Source organism: Hyla sarda, chromosome 1 (genome assembly GCF_029499605.1).
Source record: "Hyla sarda isolate aHylSar1 chromosome 1, aHylSar1.hap1, whole genome shotgun sequence".
NCBI lineage: Eukaryota > Metazoa > Chordata > Amphibia > Anura > Hylidae > Hyla > Hyla sarda.
Window position 1 is genome coordinate 396918215 of NC_079189.1, and position 15414 is coordinate 396933628.

Genomic DNA, 15414 nt, shown 5'->3' on the forward strand with positions numbered 1-15414 from the left:
AAAATCATCGTTTGAACTTTGCAAATGAACATATAGACGAGTCTGATGCATTTTGGAAACAAGTTCTGCGGACCGATGAGGTTAAAATTGAACTTTTTGGCCGGAATGAGCAAAGGTACGTTTGGAGGAGAAGAAGAACAGAATTTAATGCAAAGAACCTCTGTCCAACTGTTAAGCATGGGGGTGGATCAATCATGCTTTGGGGTTGCATTGCAGCCAGTGGCACAGGGAACATCTCACGAGTAAAAGGAAAAATGGATTAAATCAAATTTCAGCAAATTTTGGATGCTAACTTGATGCCATCTGTGAAAAAGCTGAAGTTAAAGAGAGGATGGCTTCTACAAATGGATAATGATCTTAAACACACCTCGAAATCCACGGGGGATTACATCAAGAGGTGTAAACTGAAGGTTTTGCCATGGCCTTTACAATCTCCTGACCTCAAAATAATTGAAAATCTATGAATAGACCTTAAAAGAGCAGTGCGTGACAGACAGCCCAGAAATCTCAAAGAACTGTAAGACTTTTGTAAGGAAGAATGGGCAAAGATACCTCAAACAAGAATTGAAAGACTCTTGGCTGGCTACAAAAAGCGTTTACAAGCTATGATTCTTGCCAAAGGGGGCAGTACAAGATATTAACTCTGCAGGGTGCCCAAACTTTTGCAGACGCCATTTTTTAGTTTTCTGTTATTTTGAAAGTGTAAATGATGGAAATAAAATCTATCTTTTGTTGACATATTATAAGAATGTCTACCGTATATACTCGAGTATAAGCCGACCCGAGTATAAGCCGAGACCCCTAATTTCAACCCAAAATCCCAGGAAAAGTTATTGACTCGAGTATAAGCCTAGGGTGGGAAATACCTCATCCCCCCCTGTCATCATCCAGACCCGTCATTAACATCCTCATCATCCCCTTGTCATCATCCCACACATCCCCCCTTCATCATCCCCTTATCATCCCACACATCCCCCCTTCATCATCCCCTTATCATCCCACACATCCCCCCTTCATCATCCCCTTGTCATCATCCCACACATCCCCTTATCCCACACATCCCCCCTTCATCATCCCCTTGTCATCATCCCACACATCCCCCCTTCATCATCCCCTTGTCATCATCCCACACATCCCCTTATCATCCCACACATCCCCCCTTCATCATCCCCTTGTCATCATCCCACACATCCCCTTATCATCCCACACATCCCCCCTTCATCATCCCCTTGTAATCATCCCACACCCCCCCCCTTCATCATCCCCACCCCCCTTCATCATCCTCTTCTCATCATTCGCCCTCAGTGGTCTTCAACCTGCGGACCTCCAGAGGTTTCAAAACTACAACTCCCAGCAAGCCCGGGCAGCCATCGGCTGTCCGGGCTTGCTGGGAGTTGTAGTTTTGAAACCTCCGGAGGTCCGCAGGTTGAAGACCACTGCGGCCTTCAACATGTGGACCTCCAGAGGTTTCAAAACTACAACTCCCAGCAAGCCCGGGCAGCCATCGGCTGTCCGGGCTTGCTGGGAGTTGTAGTTTTGAAACCTCCGGAGGTCCGCAGGTTGAAGACCACTGCGGCCTTCAACATGCGTACCTCCAGAGGTTTCAAAACTACAACTCCCAGCAAGCCCGGGCAGCCATCGGCTGTCCGGGCTTGCTGGGAGTTGTAGTTTTGAAACCTCCGGAGGTCCGCAGGTTGAAGACCACTGCGGCCTTCAACATGCGGACCTCCAGAGGTTTCAAAACTACAACTCCCAGCAAGCCCGGGCAGCCATCGGCTGTCCGGGCTTGCTGGGAGTTGTAGTTTTGAAACCTCCGGAGGTCCGCAGGTTGAAGACCACTGCGGCCTTCAACATCATCCAGCCCCCTCTCACCCCCTTTAGTTCTGAGTACTCACATCCGCTCGGCGCTGGTCCGGTCCTGCAGGGCTGTCCGGTGAGGAGGTGGTCCGGTGAGGAGGTGGTCCGGGCTGCTATCTTCACCGGGGGCGCCTCTTCTCCGCGCTTCCGGCCCGGAATAGAGCCGTTGCCTAGACAACGACGCATCTGCGTCATTGTCAAGGCAACGTGACTATTCTGAGGCCGGGCCCGAAGCGCTTAGAAGAGGCCTCCCCGGTGAAGATAGCAGCCCGGACCACCTCCTCACCGGACCACCTCCTTACCGGACAGCCCTGCAGGACCGGACCAGCGCCGAGCGGAGGTGAGTACTCAGAACTAAAGGGGGTGAGAGGGGGCTGGATGATGTTGAAGGCCGCAGTGGTCTTCAACCTGCGGACCTCCGGAGGTTTCAAAACTACAACTCCCAGCAAGCCCGGACAGCCGATGGCTGCCCTGGCTTGCTGGGAGTTATAGTTTTGAAACCTCTGGAAGTCCGCAGGTTGAAGACCACTGCGGGTGGGGGAGTTCACTCGAGTATAAGCCGAGGGGGTGTTTTCAGCACGAAAAATCGTGCTGAAAAACTCGGCTTATACTCGAGTATATACGGTAATCTGTAATTTGATGCCTTTTGGAGATTTTTCCATCTTTCCTTGGCTTCTTTATGCACATTAATACACATTTTTACCTGGGGTGCCCAAACTTTTGATCCCCACTGTATTTTTACCTGTTAAGTGTTAGAAACAGGGTCATCCACACTATCTACCTGTATATTTAGGATAGTGAGGGTCACCCTGCTGCCATTTTCCCTTGAAACATGTGTCACTAACATTCCTTTCTTTCCTAGCACACAAAAAATTTACATCCCTGTGCCAGTTGGTTTATTTCAATGTGTAGTCTGAACTTGCATATTTTTGCAAAGGAGATTGGAATATTCACTCGGTCATACTGCTTCCACGCCCTTTCATCAGATGGTGTCAAAAAGTTTAAATACAAAAAGTTTAAATACAATATTAATCTTTTTTTTTTTTGAGGACATAAATATGAGAGTCCTTTTGACTTTATGTCTTCTTGTTTATTGTATGTAGTCAGCTATAACTAAGACACTTGTTACACTTATACTTAGACACTTTTTAAACGTAAACAGCTATTATAGTAACCGCTATGTATAATATACAGCACTAAAGAGGATTCCATTATCATATTAAAAAAAAAATTTACATAGAATTGCATAACATATAGTAAAATTTATTTTTACTCACTAATACAGTTTGCAAATACTAGAAGATACACCTTCATAAAAAAAACAAAAAAACATACCTGTCCTGGTTGTGCATTGTCACACACATGTGGCTTATATATCTCGGCCAGGGTTGGTGGATTGTCATTTATATCTAACACCTGGATCACAACTCCAACTTGTGACACTTGGAAAGGGCTGTCTGAAACAAAAACACAACACAGAGACACAACAAAAGAAGAAAAAAACAACAACAAAAAAAACAACACCAAGACAAAAGAAAATACACAACACAAGTACATAAAAACAAATACGTAAAAACATCACATGATACAGAAATGCACAATAAAAAAAGAACACATTATAAAATTTGTGAATATACATATCAGTGTACAAAATCCTTTGAATGTCCCATAATAAATAAAAACCAATGTTGTTATTTGGTAGTTAAGTTTGTTATCTTCCTTTGCTTTGCCTCCAAAAAAATACACACCCAATCAGAACAAAGTTTCATGTCCATTTTCAGACAACCCGATTTCAAATGAGAGTGATCCTTAATATGGCCCATTTAAACGTCTGCCATGGTGAACCTTGCTGCCTTTTTTTCTAATGAACTGGTGCCAGAAAGTTAAACAGATTTGCAAATTACTTCTATTTAAAAATATTAATCCTTCCAGAGGGAGACGTATAGTTCTTTTCTGCCTGACCACAGTGCTCTCTGCTGACACCTCTGTCCATGTCAGGAACTGTCCAGAACAGAAGTGCTTTGCTAAAGGGATTTGCTCCTGCTCTGGACAGTTCCTGACATGGACAGAGGTGTCAGCAGAGAGCACTGTGGTCAGACAGAAAATAACTTTACAACTTCCTCTGTAGTATACAGCAGCTGATAAGTACAGGAAGGATTAAGATTTTTAAATAAAAGGAATTTACAAATCAGTTAAACTTTTTGGCACCAGTTGATTTAAAAAAATAATTTTTTACCACCAGAGTACCCCTTTAATGACCCTTCCTAATATGGCTATGGTCAATAATTTATGGTACACCAAAGGGAATTTGGTCCTTCCACTCACAGCTACCTGCTCAATGGAACAATTGTGTATACCTCTTTAGAGCATTAGGAGGAGCATAATGCCATCCCTATCAACGCCAATAAATCACATTTATGGGTAACAGTGGGGATCCCTTTTAGAAGTCAACAAACACAGGTTAATGTTCCTGTAAGGAATACCTAGAGTTCATCGTGCGGCACATATCACTTCATGAATTTGCACAAAAGATAAATTCAGTGCACCAGGTAGCGCATCTGCCTAACCAATCCCCCCCCCCCCCCCCCCGCTTGAAATCGGATGATTATTCGATGCGCATGCCACTTGATAAATCCCCCCCCCCCCCCCGATCTTTTGTTATTTTTTTCTTGGATATTTTACAGCAGATCAATTTACGTCCTCTCTAGTCTGTGTTTACTCACTTGTTTGTGGTCCTTGTCTTGCAGCCAAATGGCTTCTCTTATATTTCATGCTGAAATGACTATCCTATTAGATCTAGCATTTGTATTTTTTTATTATTTGTGTGTAGGTATCCTACTATACATTTTGTCATTCTTACTTTATATACAGTTTGCTTGTGTGCCATTTGAAAATCCAATGGGAAAAATAAAGCTGAAAGCTCAGTTAAGAATTGAGGAGATTAAATCAGCCTAATGGATGCTTCTAGACAATGTCCCTTCATGGGCACGTGAAAAGGGGTTATCCGAAAAGACAGACTCCAAAAACGTTAAAATAAATATTTATGATAAACATTTCTCTGTACAGTTATTTGCACATTTTTACAATATAACTTTACAAAAATGTGTCTATCACTAAGATGGTGAAACCCCCACAACCTAAAAGAAGCCAATTCATGTGCATGACTGTATAATAAGAATGTAAATGTGGGTCTGTTTCTATACATTCCTGAGGTATGTATTCTTCCTATTCCTAAAGAGTGGCTAGCTGCCCTTTGACACACTGATGATCCCTCTCACCAGTCTCGCTAGCTGTTACAGTGATGCTGTGCTCTTTCTTGTTCTCCCTGTCCAAGAAGACGCTTGTTCTGAGGGTCCCATCTTCTGGATTAATTGTGAACAGTTCTTCAGGGTTGGAGAGTGGCTCAATAGAATAACTAATTAAAAAACAATATGGTGAAGACATGAAGACTGGTTTTAGAATAGAGTAGCAATGAACACTGATAATCATTCTAATGTCTTTCTCTGGTTCCACCATCCATCTTCTATGCATTAGGTTTGAGCTTTTTAAATACAAATGACCACTAATCATTTGACTGAACAGACAGAAGGGGTAGTTCATATGTCGTCTGTAGTGCATGCCTGTACAATAGCAGAATACTGGACTGAAACAGAAGCTCCGTACACTGTCATTTCTATTGTGAAGGAGTGACAAGTGTTCTTACAACTTACTGCAGGCATATTTTCAGAATAAAGTCAATTAGTGAATAGTGTACTAGGAGATACTATACCCTAAAATGTTCTTCAAGACACTGGAGGAAATTTGTCATTGGTTTTACTTTTTTTTTTTTAAAGGTAAAAAGTTGCAAATTTGTGCGCAGTTGGTCAAAAAGTCACAAATTATTGTAAAAACACCTCCAAACAAAGTCTCAAACATACACCAGCCCAGGCATGGCTAAGCAGTTTGGTGTATGAAGTAAAGAAAGAGGTCTTAATGAAAGCTCCACTGTATCGCTAGAGGCCTACACAAGGCAGGATTACAAAACTATACATACAGAAAAAAAACTGTGTGCATATATCTCCTACTCCCTACCTGAGAGACTGTATCAGTCAACAGCCACTATTTTGGCCATTTACTTCTACTTATTGCAGCTACTTTACAGCATATCACCCCTGTTGCACTGCCTCTACAGGCAATACAGGAAGGAAATGTGTGCTACCAATATGGCCACCCCCAAAAAAACACATCATGTAATTTTACAGAGACTTTAATCCTATTACAGGGTTGGATTAAATACAGGGGCCGACCACTGACCCCCCCCCCCCCCCCCCCGATCAGACTGAGGGTCCAAAGTTCCCCGGCTAAGTGGAGCAGCAGTTACATCAGTCCATTCACTGTCTATGGGACTGACGGAAATAGCTAAGTGATGTATTTCTCCATACATTATTGTGGTGATAAATGTATTTTAGTTACATACTTCTTTAAGTTATTTTAATGACATATTCATTCTAAGTTATTTTAATTACATATTCATTCCTTTAGGTTATTTTAGTTACAAACTCAAGTCAATCATGCTACAATTTAGGTATCCAGTTTGCCAGCATGTTACCTGATAGAGCTGCTCTGTAGGTCAGGGTCACGGGCCTGGACTATCCCTACAAGTGTTCCTGGAGGCTGGTTTTCCAACACGCTTAAGGTATACGGGTTTTGGGAGAAAAGTGGAGTCTCGTTTACGTCTCCCACAGTCACCCTCACAGTTGTGACATCCTTAAATGGTCCTCGACGAATATACTGAGGATCAATCACAGTGTTCATCACTTCAACACGAAATGTGAAAGAGCGGCGCGACTCAAAATCTAGAGGCTAGAAACCAAAAAATCATAGGTCATTATAAACACATGCAGGCTAGACAGTAACAGAGAGCAACATGGAATGGTATTGAGAATGGATGACATGTCTGAAGTGACAGCCAATACAAAGATAGCTTAAATACTGCCTGGGGTATGGAGACTGAAATATACAATATAATATGTACATAATGTTAAAGGTGAGAAAAGTAGCACATAGTATTGACTATTATTTACATTTAGCAGTTTTCACAAAGGCTTATTGCTTGCAGACCGTGGTAGTCGGACCATCTTTTCTAATGAATATAACAGACTAAACATCAGCCCTGTCCACTATGTATACCAACAAGACTGGCAGCCCTCGACGGATATATTTTGATGCACATACACTTTTGAGAAGCCATAAAGTTGAAGGCATGACTGTCTCTCTCTAGGTCACCTGCATAGTCAGCCTGGAAGCAGTCAGCGACCACTTCTGAATCGGTGCACCAATCTTTGTTTCAACAGGAATGATCATCTCTCTTTTTTTTATTTTACAGTAACCAGGATATACACTGTGGTTACACTAGTTACCATTTCCTTATGGAGGACACTAGATATAACATTACGTTTTTGCATCAAAATGATTACAATACACAAAATTTCTTATGGGAAACATATAACACTGTGGTGATACTATACAATACCCTGGTGTTACTCTGTACTGCAATAGCAGCTATTTTCTGAACTATTGTGACTTGTAAGGTCAAATATATATTATTTATTTTTTACAGGTAGTTTTTACTATATTTTATGATTATACTTTAGTTGTGTACACTCAGGATGCCATAAGGGCTCTGTGGCAAGCCTTTCTTGCACTAAAATGTTATACAGTACTAATAAACAACTAACTATTCGCTTTCTTTTTCATTCTTTTTCTATTTTCACATATGTAGCTACATGTCTGCTTTTAATTAAAACAAATATTGCCTACTTCTATCAATATATAACAATAATATCAATAACAAAATGATTAGGGTTAACCTGAAAGGTCTAAAAATGTTTTTCTATTTGTCGTTCATTTATTTATTTTTACACATAGGCTATTGTGTATTTCAGTCACCTCAGTCAACCCTTTTATAGTTTAGTGTATTTGTTCTTGATCCAGTTTTTTTTTTAAAGTTCATCTCTCTTTAAAGAAAAGTTTTTACCACTGGTAAAAGATTTGATTCCATTTTAGCAAATGTTTTTATTTTATAAATCCACAATCAGTCTGGAAATATTTCACCTTCTGTACTCTGAGAATTCCATCTTGTCCTGCAGAGTCTGCCATCACACTAAAAGTGTCCCCGGCATCACCATCCAGGATGCTGTAGTACATCACTGCATTCTCACCAGTGTCTGGGTCATGTGCCCGAAGTCTACCAATGACAGATCCAATAGCAGTGTCCTCTAAAACAGTGAACTGATATAAATCTGTAACAGAATAAGTGGAGTGCTCATTAAAGGGGTTATCTACCATAAGGGGATTTTAGTGCATACCTGCCAGACAGTAATGGACATGATTAGGAAGGATCTGCGCTTGTCTTGGGGCTAAATGGCTATTGTGAGATTACCATAATGCTGTAGCTATCTTTTTGGGAACGGGATATTTCCTGTTGGATTACGTTCTCAAGCTACACATCCCATAGTTCCATGCTTGTAAGTTTGAGGTCACTTTCCTCCCTTCCACACATCAGCCACCCCACCCACTCATTGAAACACAAATGAGTTGAATTCCATTCAAAGTCCAGTGTTTTTTAACCAGGGTGCCTACAGCTGTTGCAAAGTGATCTCTCTCCCACTCAGTGGTAGCTCCACCCATTGAAGCAAACAGGCTCCCTGTCATCACCTGACTAGTGATGTCAGGTGTCGACGCACTACAACATGGGAAAACCCGAGACCTGTGTAATTTTGTATGCTGTTAAAAATAAATATGGGGGTGAAAATCACTTAAGAATTGTGAGAAAACCGTCACACACAGGTACAGACACCATATTATGAACTACACTAACTTTACAGCCCTTGTAGCATAGTCAAATAAAAAAAATCCTGTACTATATTTACGTCCTCCACCGGCTCCCGCGTTATGCTGCGGGGTCACGCGGTGTCCCCGCGGCATACCGCGTCGGTCCCGGCGGCTATCAACGGCCGGGACCCGCGGCTAATACAGGACATCACCAATCGCGGTGATGCCATGCATTAACCCTTCAGATGCGGCGATCAAAGCTGACCACCGCGACTGAAGTGAAAGTGACCCAGCTGCTCAGTCGGGCTGTTCGGGACTGCCGCGGTGAAATTGCGGAGTCCCGAACAGCTTACAGGACACCGAGAGGGCCCTTACCTGCCTCCTCGGTGTCCGATCGACGAATGACTGCTCCGTGCCTGAGATCCAGGCAGGAGCAGTCAAGCGCCGATAACACTGATCACACGCCAGTGATCCGCATGAGAGATCAGTGTGTGCAGTGTTATAGGTCCCTATGGGACCTATAACACTGCAAAAAAAAAGTTTAAAAAAAGTGTTAATAAAGGTCATTTAACCCCTTCCCTAATAAAAGTTTGAATCACCCCCCTTTTCCCATAAAAAAAATAAAACAGTGTAAATAAAAATAAACATATGTGATATCGCCGCATGCGTAAATGTCCGAACTATAAAAATATATTGTTAATTATGGCGTACACGTAAAAAAAAATCCAAAGTCCAAAAAAGCTTATTTTTGGTCACTTTTTATACCATTCAAAAATGGATAAAAAGTGATAAAAAAGTCCAATCAAAACAAAAATGGTACCAATAAAAACTTCAGATGACGGCGCAAAAAATTAGTCCTCATACCGCCCTATACGTGGAAAAATAAAAAAGTTATAGGGGTCAGAAGAGGACATTTTTAAACGTATACATTTTCCTGCATGTAGTTATGATTTTTTCCAGAAGTAAGACAAAATTTAACCTATATAAGTAGGGTATCATTTTAACCGTATGGACCTACAGAATAATGATAAGGTGTAATTTTTACCGAAATATGCACTGCGTAGAAACAGAAGCCCCCAAAAGTTACAAAATGTCGTTTTTTCTTCGATTTTGTCGCACAATGATTTTTTTCCGTTTCGCCGTGAATTTTTGGGTAAAATGACTAATGTCACTGCTAAGTAGAATTGGTGGCGCAAAAAATAAGCCATAATATGGATTTTTAGGTGGAAAATTGAAAGGGTTATGATTTTTAAAAGGTAAGGAGGAAAAAACGAAAGTGCAAAAACTGAAAAACCCTGCGTCCTTAAGGGGTTAAAGAGAATCTGTCACCTGTTTTATGCTGCCCAAACCATGTTGGGTCCCCCCACACTATGATTAACTCTGAAATGCTTTTAAAAAAGCCAAGTAACTAGTCTTTAGAGTGATTTCCAGTGGCTGTTCTCCGACCCACAGGCCATGGGTGACGTGTCATACAGACAATGTTATTAAGCAGCAGAAAATGCTAGCAGAATGCTTGGGTGTATAGGGAGAGGTATAAGCAGTAGAAAGAGAGAAGTGCTCATGCCGCTGTACAGAACACTGGTGAGATCTTAGTTTGAGTATTGTGCGCAGTACTGGAGACGGTATCTCCAAAAGGTATTTTGGAAAGAGTTCAGAGAAGAACCACTAAACTAGTACATGGACTACAGGATAAAACTTACCAGGAAAGTTTAAGGGACCTTAAAGGGGTTATCCAGGAATAGAAAAACAGAGCAATTTTTTTCAAAAACAGCTCCACGTCTGTCCCTAGGTTGTGTATGGTATTACAACCAGGCTCCATTTACTTCAAAGGAACTGAGCTGCAGAACCACACCCAACCAGGAGACAGAAGGGGAACGGTTCTTGAAAGACAATAGCTCTGTTTTTCTATTCCTGGATAACCCCTTTAACATGTATAGCTTGGAAGAAAGACAAGACAAGAAGATATGATCGAAACTTTTAAATACATAAAGGGAATCAACACAGTAAAGGAGGAGAGCATATTTACAAGAAGAAAATCTATTAGAGGGCATAGTTTTATGTTAGAGGGGCAAAGTTTTAAGAGTAATATGAGGAATTATTACTTTACTGAGAGAGTAGTGGATGCATGGAATAGCCTTCCTGCAGAAGTGGTCGCTGCAAATACAGTGAAGGAGTTTAAACATGCATGGGATAAGCATAAGGCTATCCTTCATATAAGATAGAGATAGGTATAAGGCTATCCTTCATATAAGATAGGGATAAGCATAAGGCTATCCTTCATATAAGAAAGAGATAAGCATAAGTCTATCCTTCATATAAGATAGGGATAAGCATAAGGCTATCCTTCATATAAGATAGGGAAAAGCATAAGGCTATCCTTCATATAAGATAGGGATAGGCATAAGGCTATCCTTCATATAAGATAGGGATAAGCATAAGGCTATTGTCACGATGCCGGCTGGCAGGTAGTGGATCCTCTGTGCCAGAGAGGGATTGGCGTGGACCGTGCTAGTGGATCGGTTCTAAGTCACTACTGGTTTTCACCAGAGCCCGCCGCAAAGCGGGATGGTCTTGCTGCGGCGGTAGTGACCAGGTCGTATCCACTAGCAACGGCTCAACCTCTCTGACTGCTGAAGATAGGCGCGGTACAAGGGAGTAGACAGAAGCAAGGTCGGACGTAGCAGAAGGTCGGGGCAGGCAGCAAGGATCGTAGTCAGGGGCAACGGCAGGAGGTCTGGAACACAGGCTAGGAACACACAAGGAAACGCTTTCACTGGCACAATGGCAACAAGATCCGGCGAGGGAGTGCAGGGGGAGTGAGGTATAAATAAGGAGTGCACAGGTGAACATACTAATTGGAACCACTGCGCCAATCAGCGGCGCAGTGGCCCTTTAAATCGCAAAGACCCGGCGCGCGCGCGCCCTAGGGAGCGGGGCCGCGCGCGCCGGGACAGGACCGATGGAGAGCGAGTCAGGTACGGGAGCCGGGGTGCGCATCGCGAGCGGGCGCCACCCGCATCGCGAATCGCATCCCGGCTGGAGGCGGTATCGCAGCGCCCCGGGTCAGTGGATCTGACCGGAGCGCTGCAGTGAGGAGAGTGTAGCGAGCGCTCCGGGGAGGAGCGGGGACCCGGAGCGCTCGGCGTAACAGTACCCCCCCCCTTGGGTCTCCCCCTCTTCTTAGAGCCTGAGAACCTGAGGAGCAGACTTTTGTCTAGGATATTGTCCTCAGGTTCCCAGGATCTCTCTTCTGGACCACAACCCTCCCAATCAACTAAAAAAAAAGTTTTCCCTCTGACCTTCTTGGATGCCAGAATCTCTTTGACGGAGAAGATGTCCGAGGAGCCGGAAACAGGAGTGGGGGAAACAAGTTTGGGAGAGAAACGGTTGATGATAAGTGGCTTAAGAAGAGAAACGTGAAAGGCATTAGGAATACGAAGAGAAGGAGGAAGAAGAAGTTTGTAAGAGACAGGATTAATCTGGCACAAAATTTTGAAAGGACCAAGATAGCGTGGTCCCAACTTGTAGCTAGGGACATGGAAGCGGACATATTTAGCGGAGAGCCATACCTTGTCTCCAGGAGAAAAAATGGGAGGAGCTCTTCTTTTCTTATCCGCAAACTTCTTCATGCGTGATGAAGCCTGTAAGAGAGAATTTTGGGTCTCTCTCCATATGATGGAAAGATCACGAGAAATTTCATCCACAGCGGGCAGACCAGAGGGCAAGGGGGTAGGGAGGGGGGGAAGAGGGTGACGGCCGTACACCACGAAAAATGGGGATTTGGAGGAAGATTCAGAGACTCTGAAGTTATACGAGAATTCGGCCCATGGTAGAAGATCTGCCCAGTCATCCTGGCGGGAGGAAACAAAATGTCGTAAATAATCACCCAAGACCTGGTTAATTCTTTCTACTTGTCCATTGGATTGAGGATGATATGCAGAAGAAAAGTTTAATTTAATCTTGAGTTGTTTACAGAGAGCCCTCCAGAATTTAGACACGAATTGGACGCCTCTATCCGAGACGATCTGCGTGGGCAACCCGTGAAGACGAAAAATGTGTACAAAAAATTGTTTAGCCAACTGAGGCGCTGAAGGAAGACCAGGAAGAGGGATGAAATGTGCCATTTTGGAGAATCGATCAACGACCACCCAAATAACAGTGTTGCCACGGGAAGGGGGTAAGTCAGTAATAAAATCCATACCAATCAGAGACCAAGGCTGTTCGGGGACAGGCAGAGGATGAAGAAAACCAGCGGGCTTCTGGCGAGGAGTCTTATCCCGGGCACAGATAGTGCAGGCTCGCACAAAGTCCACGACATCCGTCTCCAGAGTCGGCCACCAATAGAAGCGAGAGATGAGTTGCACAGATTTCTTGATGCCTGCATGACCTGCGAGATGGGAGGAGTGACCCCATTTGAGGATTCCGAGGTGTTGGCGTGGAGAGACGAAGGTCTTTCCTGGAGGAGTTTGCCTGATGGAGGCTGGAGAAGTGGAAATCAGGCAGTCAGGAGGAATGATGAGTTGCGGAGAGAGTTCAACTTCCGAAGCATCCGAGGAACGAGAGAGAGCATCGGCCCTAATGTTCTTATCGGCAGGCCGAAAGTGAATTTAAAAATTAAATCGGGCAAAGAACAGAGACCACCTGGCCTGGCGAGGATTCAGCCGTTGGGCAGACTGGAGGTAGGAGAGGTTCTTGTGATCGGTGTAAATAATAACTGGAAATCTTGATCCCTCCAGCAGATGCCTCCATTCCTCAAGTGCTAATTTAATGGCTAGAAGCTCTCGATCCCCGATGGAGTAGTTCCTCTCCGCCGGAGAGAAGGTCCTAGAAAAAAAACCACAAGTAACAGCATGCCCGGAAGAATTTTTTTGTAGAAGGACCGCTCCAGCTCCTACAGAGGAGGCATCAACCTCCAATAGGAAGGGTTTAGATGGGTCAGGTCTGGAGAGCACGGGAGCCGAAGAAAAGGCAGACTTGAGCCGTTTAAAGGCGTCTTCCGCTTGAGGAGGCCAAGACTTGGGATCGGCATTTTTTTGGGTTAAAGCCACGATAGGAGCCACAACGGTAGAAAAATGTGGAATAAATTGCCTGTAATAATTGGCGAACCCCAAAAAACGTTGGATAGCACGGAGTCCGGAGGGGCGTGGCCAATCTAAGACGGCAGAGAGTTTGTCTGGATCCATTTGTAGTCCCTGGCCAGAGACCAAGTATCCTAGGAAAGGAAGAGATTGGCATTCAAACAGACATTTCTCTATCTTGGCATAAAGTTGATTGTCACGAAGTCTCTGAAGAACCATACGGACATGCTGGCGGTGTTCTTCTAGATTGGCAGAAAAAATCAGGATATCGTCCAGATATACAACAACACAGGAGTATAAGAGATCACGAAAAATTTCATTAACAAAGTCTTGGAAGACGGCAGGGGCGTTGCACAGGCCAAAGGGCATGACCAGATACTCAAAGTGTCCATCTCTAGTGTTAAATGCCGTTTTCCATTCATCCCCCTCTCTGATGCGGATGAGATTATAAGCACCTCTTAAGTCCAGTTTGGTAAAGATGTGGGCACCTTGGAGGCGATCAAAGAGTTCAGAGATGAGGGGTAGGGGGTAGCGGTTCTTTACCGTGATTTTATTAAGACCGCGGTAGTCAATGCAAGGACGTAGAGAGCCATCTTTTTTGGACACAAAGAAAAATCCGGCTCCGGCAGGAGAGGAGGATTTACGGATAAAGCCCTTTTTTAAATTTTCCTGGATGTATTCGGACATGGCAAGAGTCTCTGGGGCGGACAGAGGATAAATTCTGCCCCGGGGTGGAGTAGTGCCCGGGAGGAGGTCAATAGGACAATCATAAGGCCTGTGAGGAGGTAGAGTCTCAGCTTGTTTTTTGCAAAAAACATCCGCAAAGTCCATATACGCCTTAGGGAGACCGGTTACAGGAGGAACCACAGAGTCACGGCAAGGAGTACTGGGAGCCGGTTTTAGGCAGTCCTTGAAACAAGAGGGCCCCCAACTCTTGATCTCCCCAGTGGACCAATCCAGGGTTGGGGAATGAAGTTGAAGCCAGGGTAGTCCAAGGAGAATTTCGGAAGTGCAATTGGGGAGGACCAAAAGTTCAATCTTCTCGTGATGAGGTCCGATGCACATTAGAAGGGGCTCCGTGCGGAAACGTATGGTACAGTCCAATCTTTCATTGTTTACACAATTGATGTAGAGGGGTCTGGCGAGACTGGTCACCGGGATGTTGAACCTGTTGACGAGAGAGGCCAAAATAAAATTTCCTGCAGATCCGGAATCCAAGAAGGCCATAGTAGAGAAGGAGAAGGCAGAGGCAGATATCCGCACAGGCACAGTAAGACGTGGAGAAGCAGAGTAGACATCAAGGACTGTCTCACCTTTGTGCGGAGTCAGCGTACGTCTTTCCAGGCGGGGAGGACGGATAGGACAATCCTTCAGGAAGTGTTCGGTACTGGCACAGTACAGGCAGAGATTCTCCATGCGGCGTCGTGTCCTCTCTTGAGGTGTCAGGCGAGACCGGTCGACCTGCATAGCCTCCACGGCGGGAGGCACAGGAACGGATTGCAGGGGACCAGAGGAGAGAGGAGCCGGGGAGAAAAAACGCCTCGTGCGAACAGAGTCCATATCCTGGCGGAGCTCTTGACGCCTTTCGGAAAAACGCATGTCAATGCGAGTGGCTAGGTGAATGAGTTCATGTAGGTTAGCAGGAATTTCTCGTGCGGCCAGAACA

General features: G+C 44.1%; 2 protein-coding genes across 8 annotated transcripts in view; one reads left to right on the forward strand and one right to left on the reverse strand.

Moving 5' to 3' along the window:
* The window catches only part of LOC130276920 (proteasome subunit beta type-11-like), an 82470-nt gene extending 77378 nt beyond the window's left edge, over positions 1–5092 (forward strand). For all 6 annotated transcript variants that reach the window (XR_008845298.1, XR_008845301.1, XR_008845300.1 and 3 more), the window contains one exon: positions 4729–5092. Coding sequence is in view for 1 of the 6 variants with exons in the window: in XM_056526943.1 (XP_056382918.1) it covers positions 4729–4812 (84 nt within the window). In the remaining 5 variants the exon portion in view is untranslated. The remainder of the gene's footprint in view (positions 1–4728) is intronic.
* Positions 1–15414, reverse strand: part of CDH24 (cadherin 24) — a 132547-nt gene that overhangs the window by 38905 nt on the left and 78228 nt on the right. For both annotated transcript variants that reach the window (XM_056526914.1, XM_056526922.1), the window contains exons 6-9: positions 7951–8138; positions 6446–6699; positions 5136–5272; positions 3193–3314 (exon numbers count right to left, since the gene is read on the reverse strand). In XM_056526914.1, coding sequence (XP_056382889.1) covers positions 3193–3314; positions 5136–5272; positions 6446–6699; positions 7951–8138 — 701 coding nt within the window. The remainder of the gene's footprint in view (positions 1–3192; positions 3315–5135; positions 5273–6445; positions 6700–7950; positions 8139–15414) is intronic.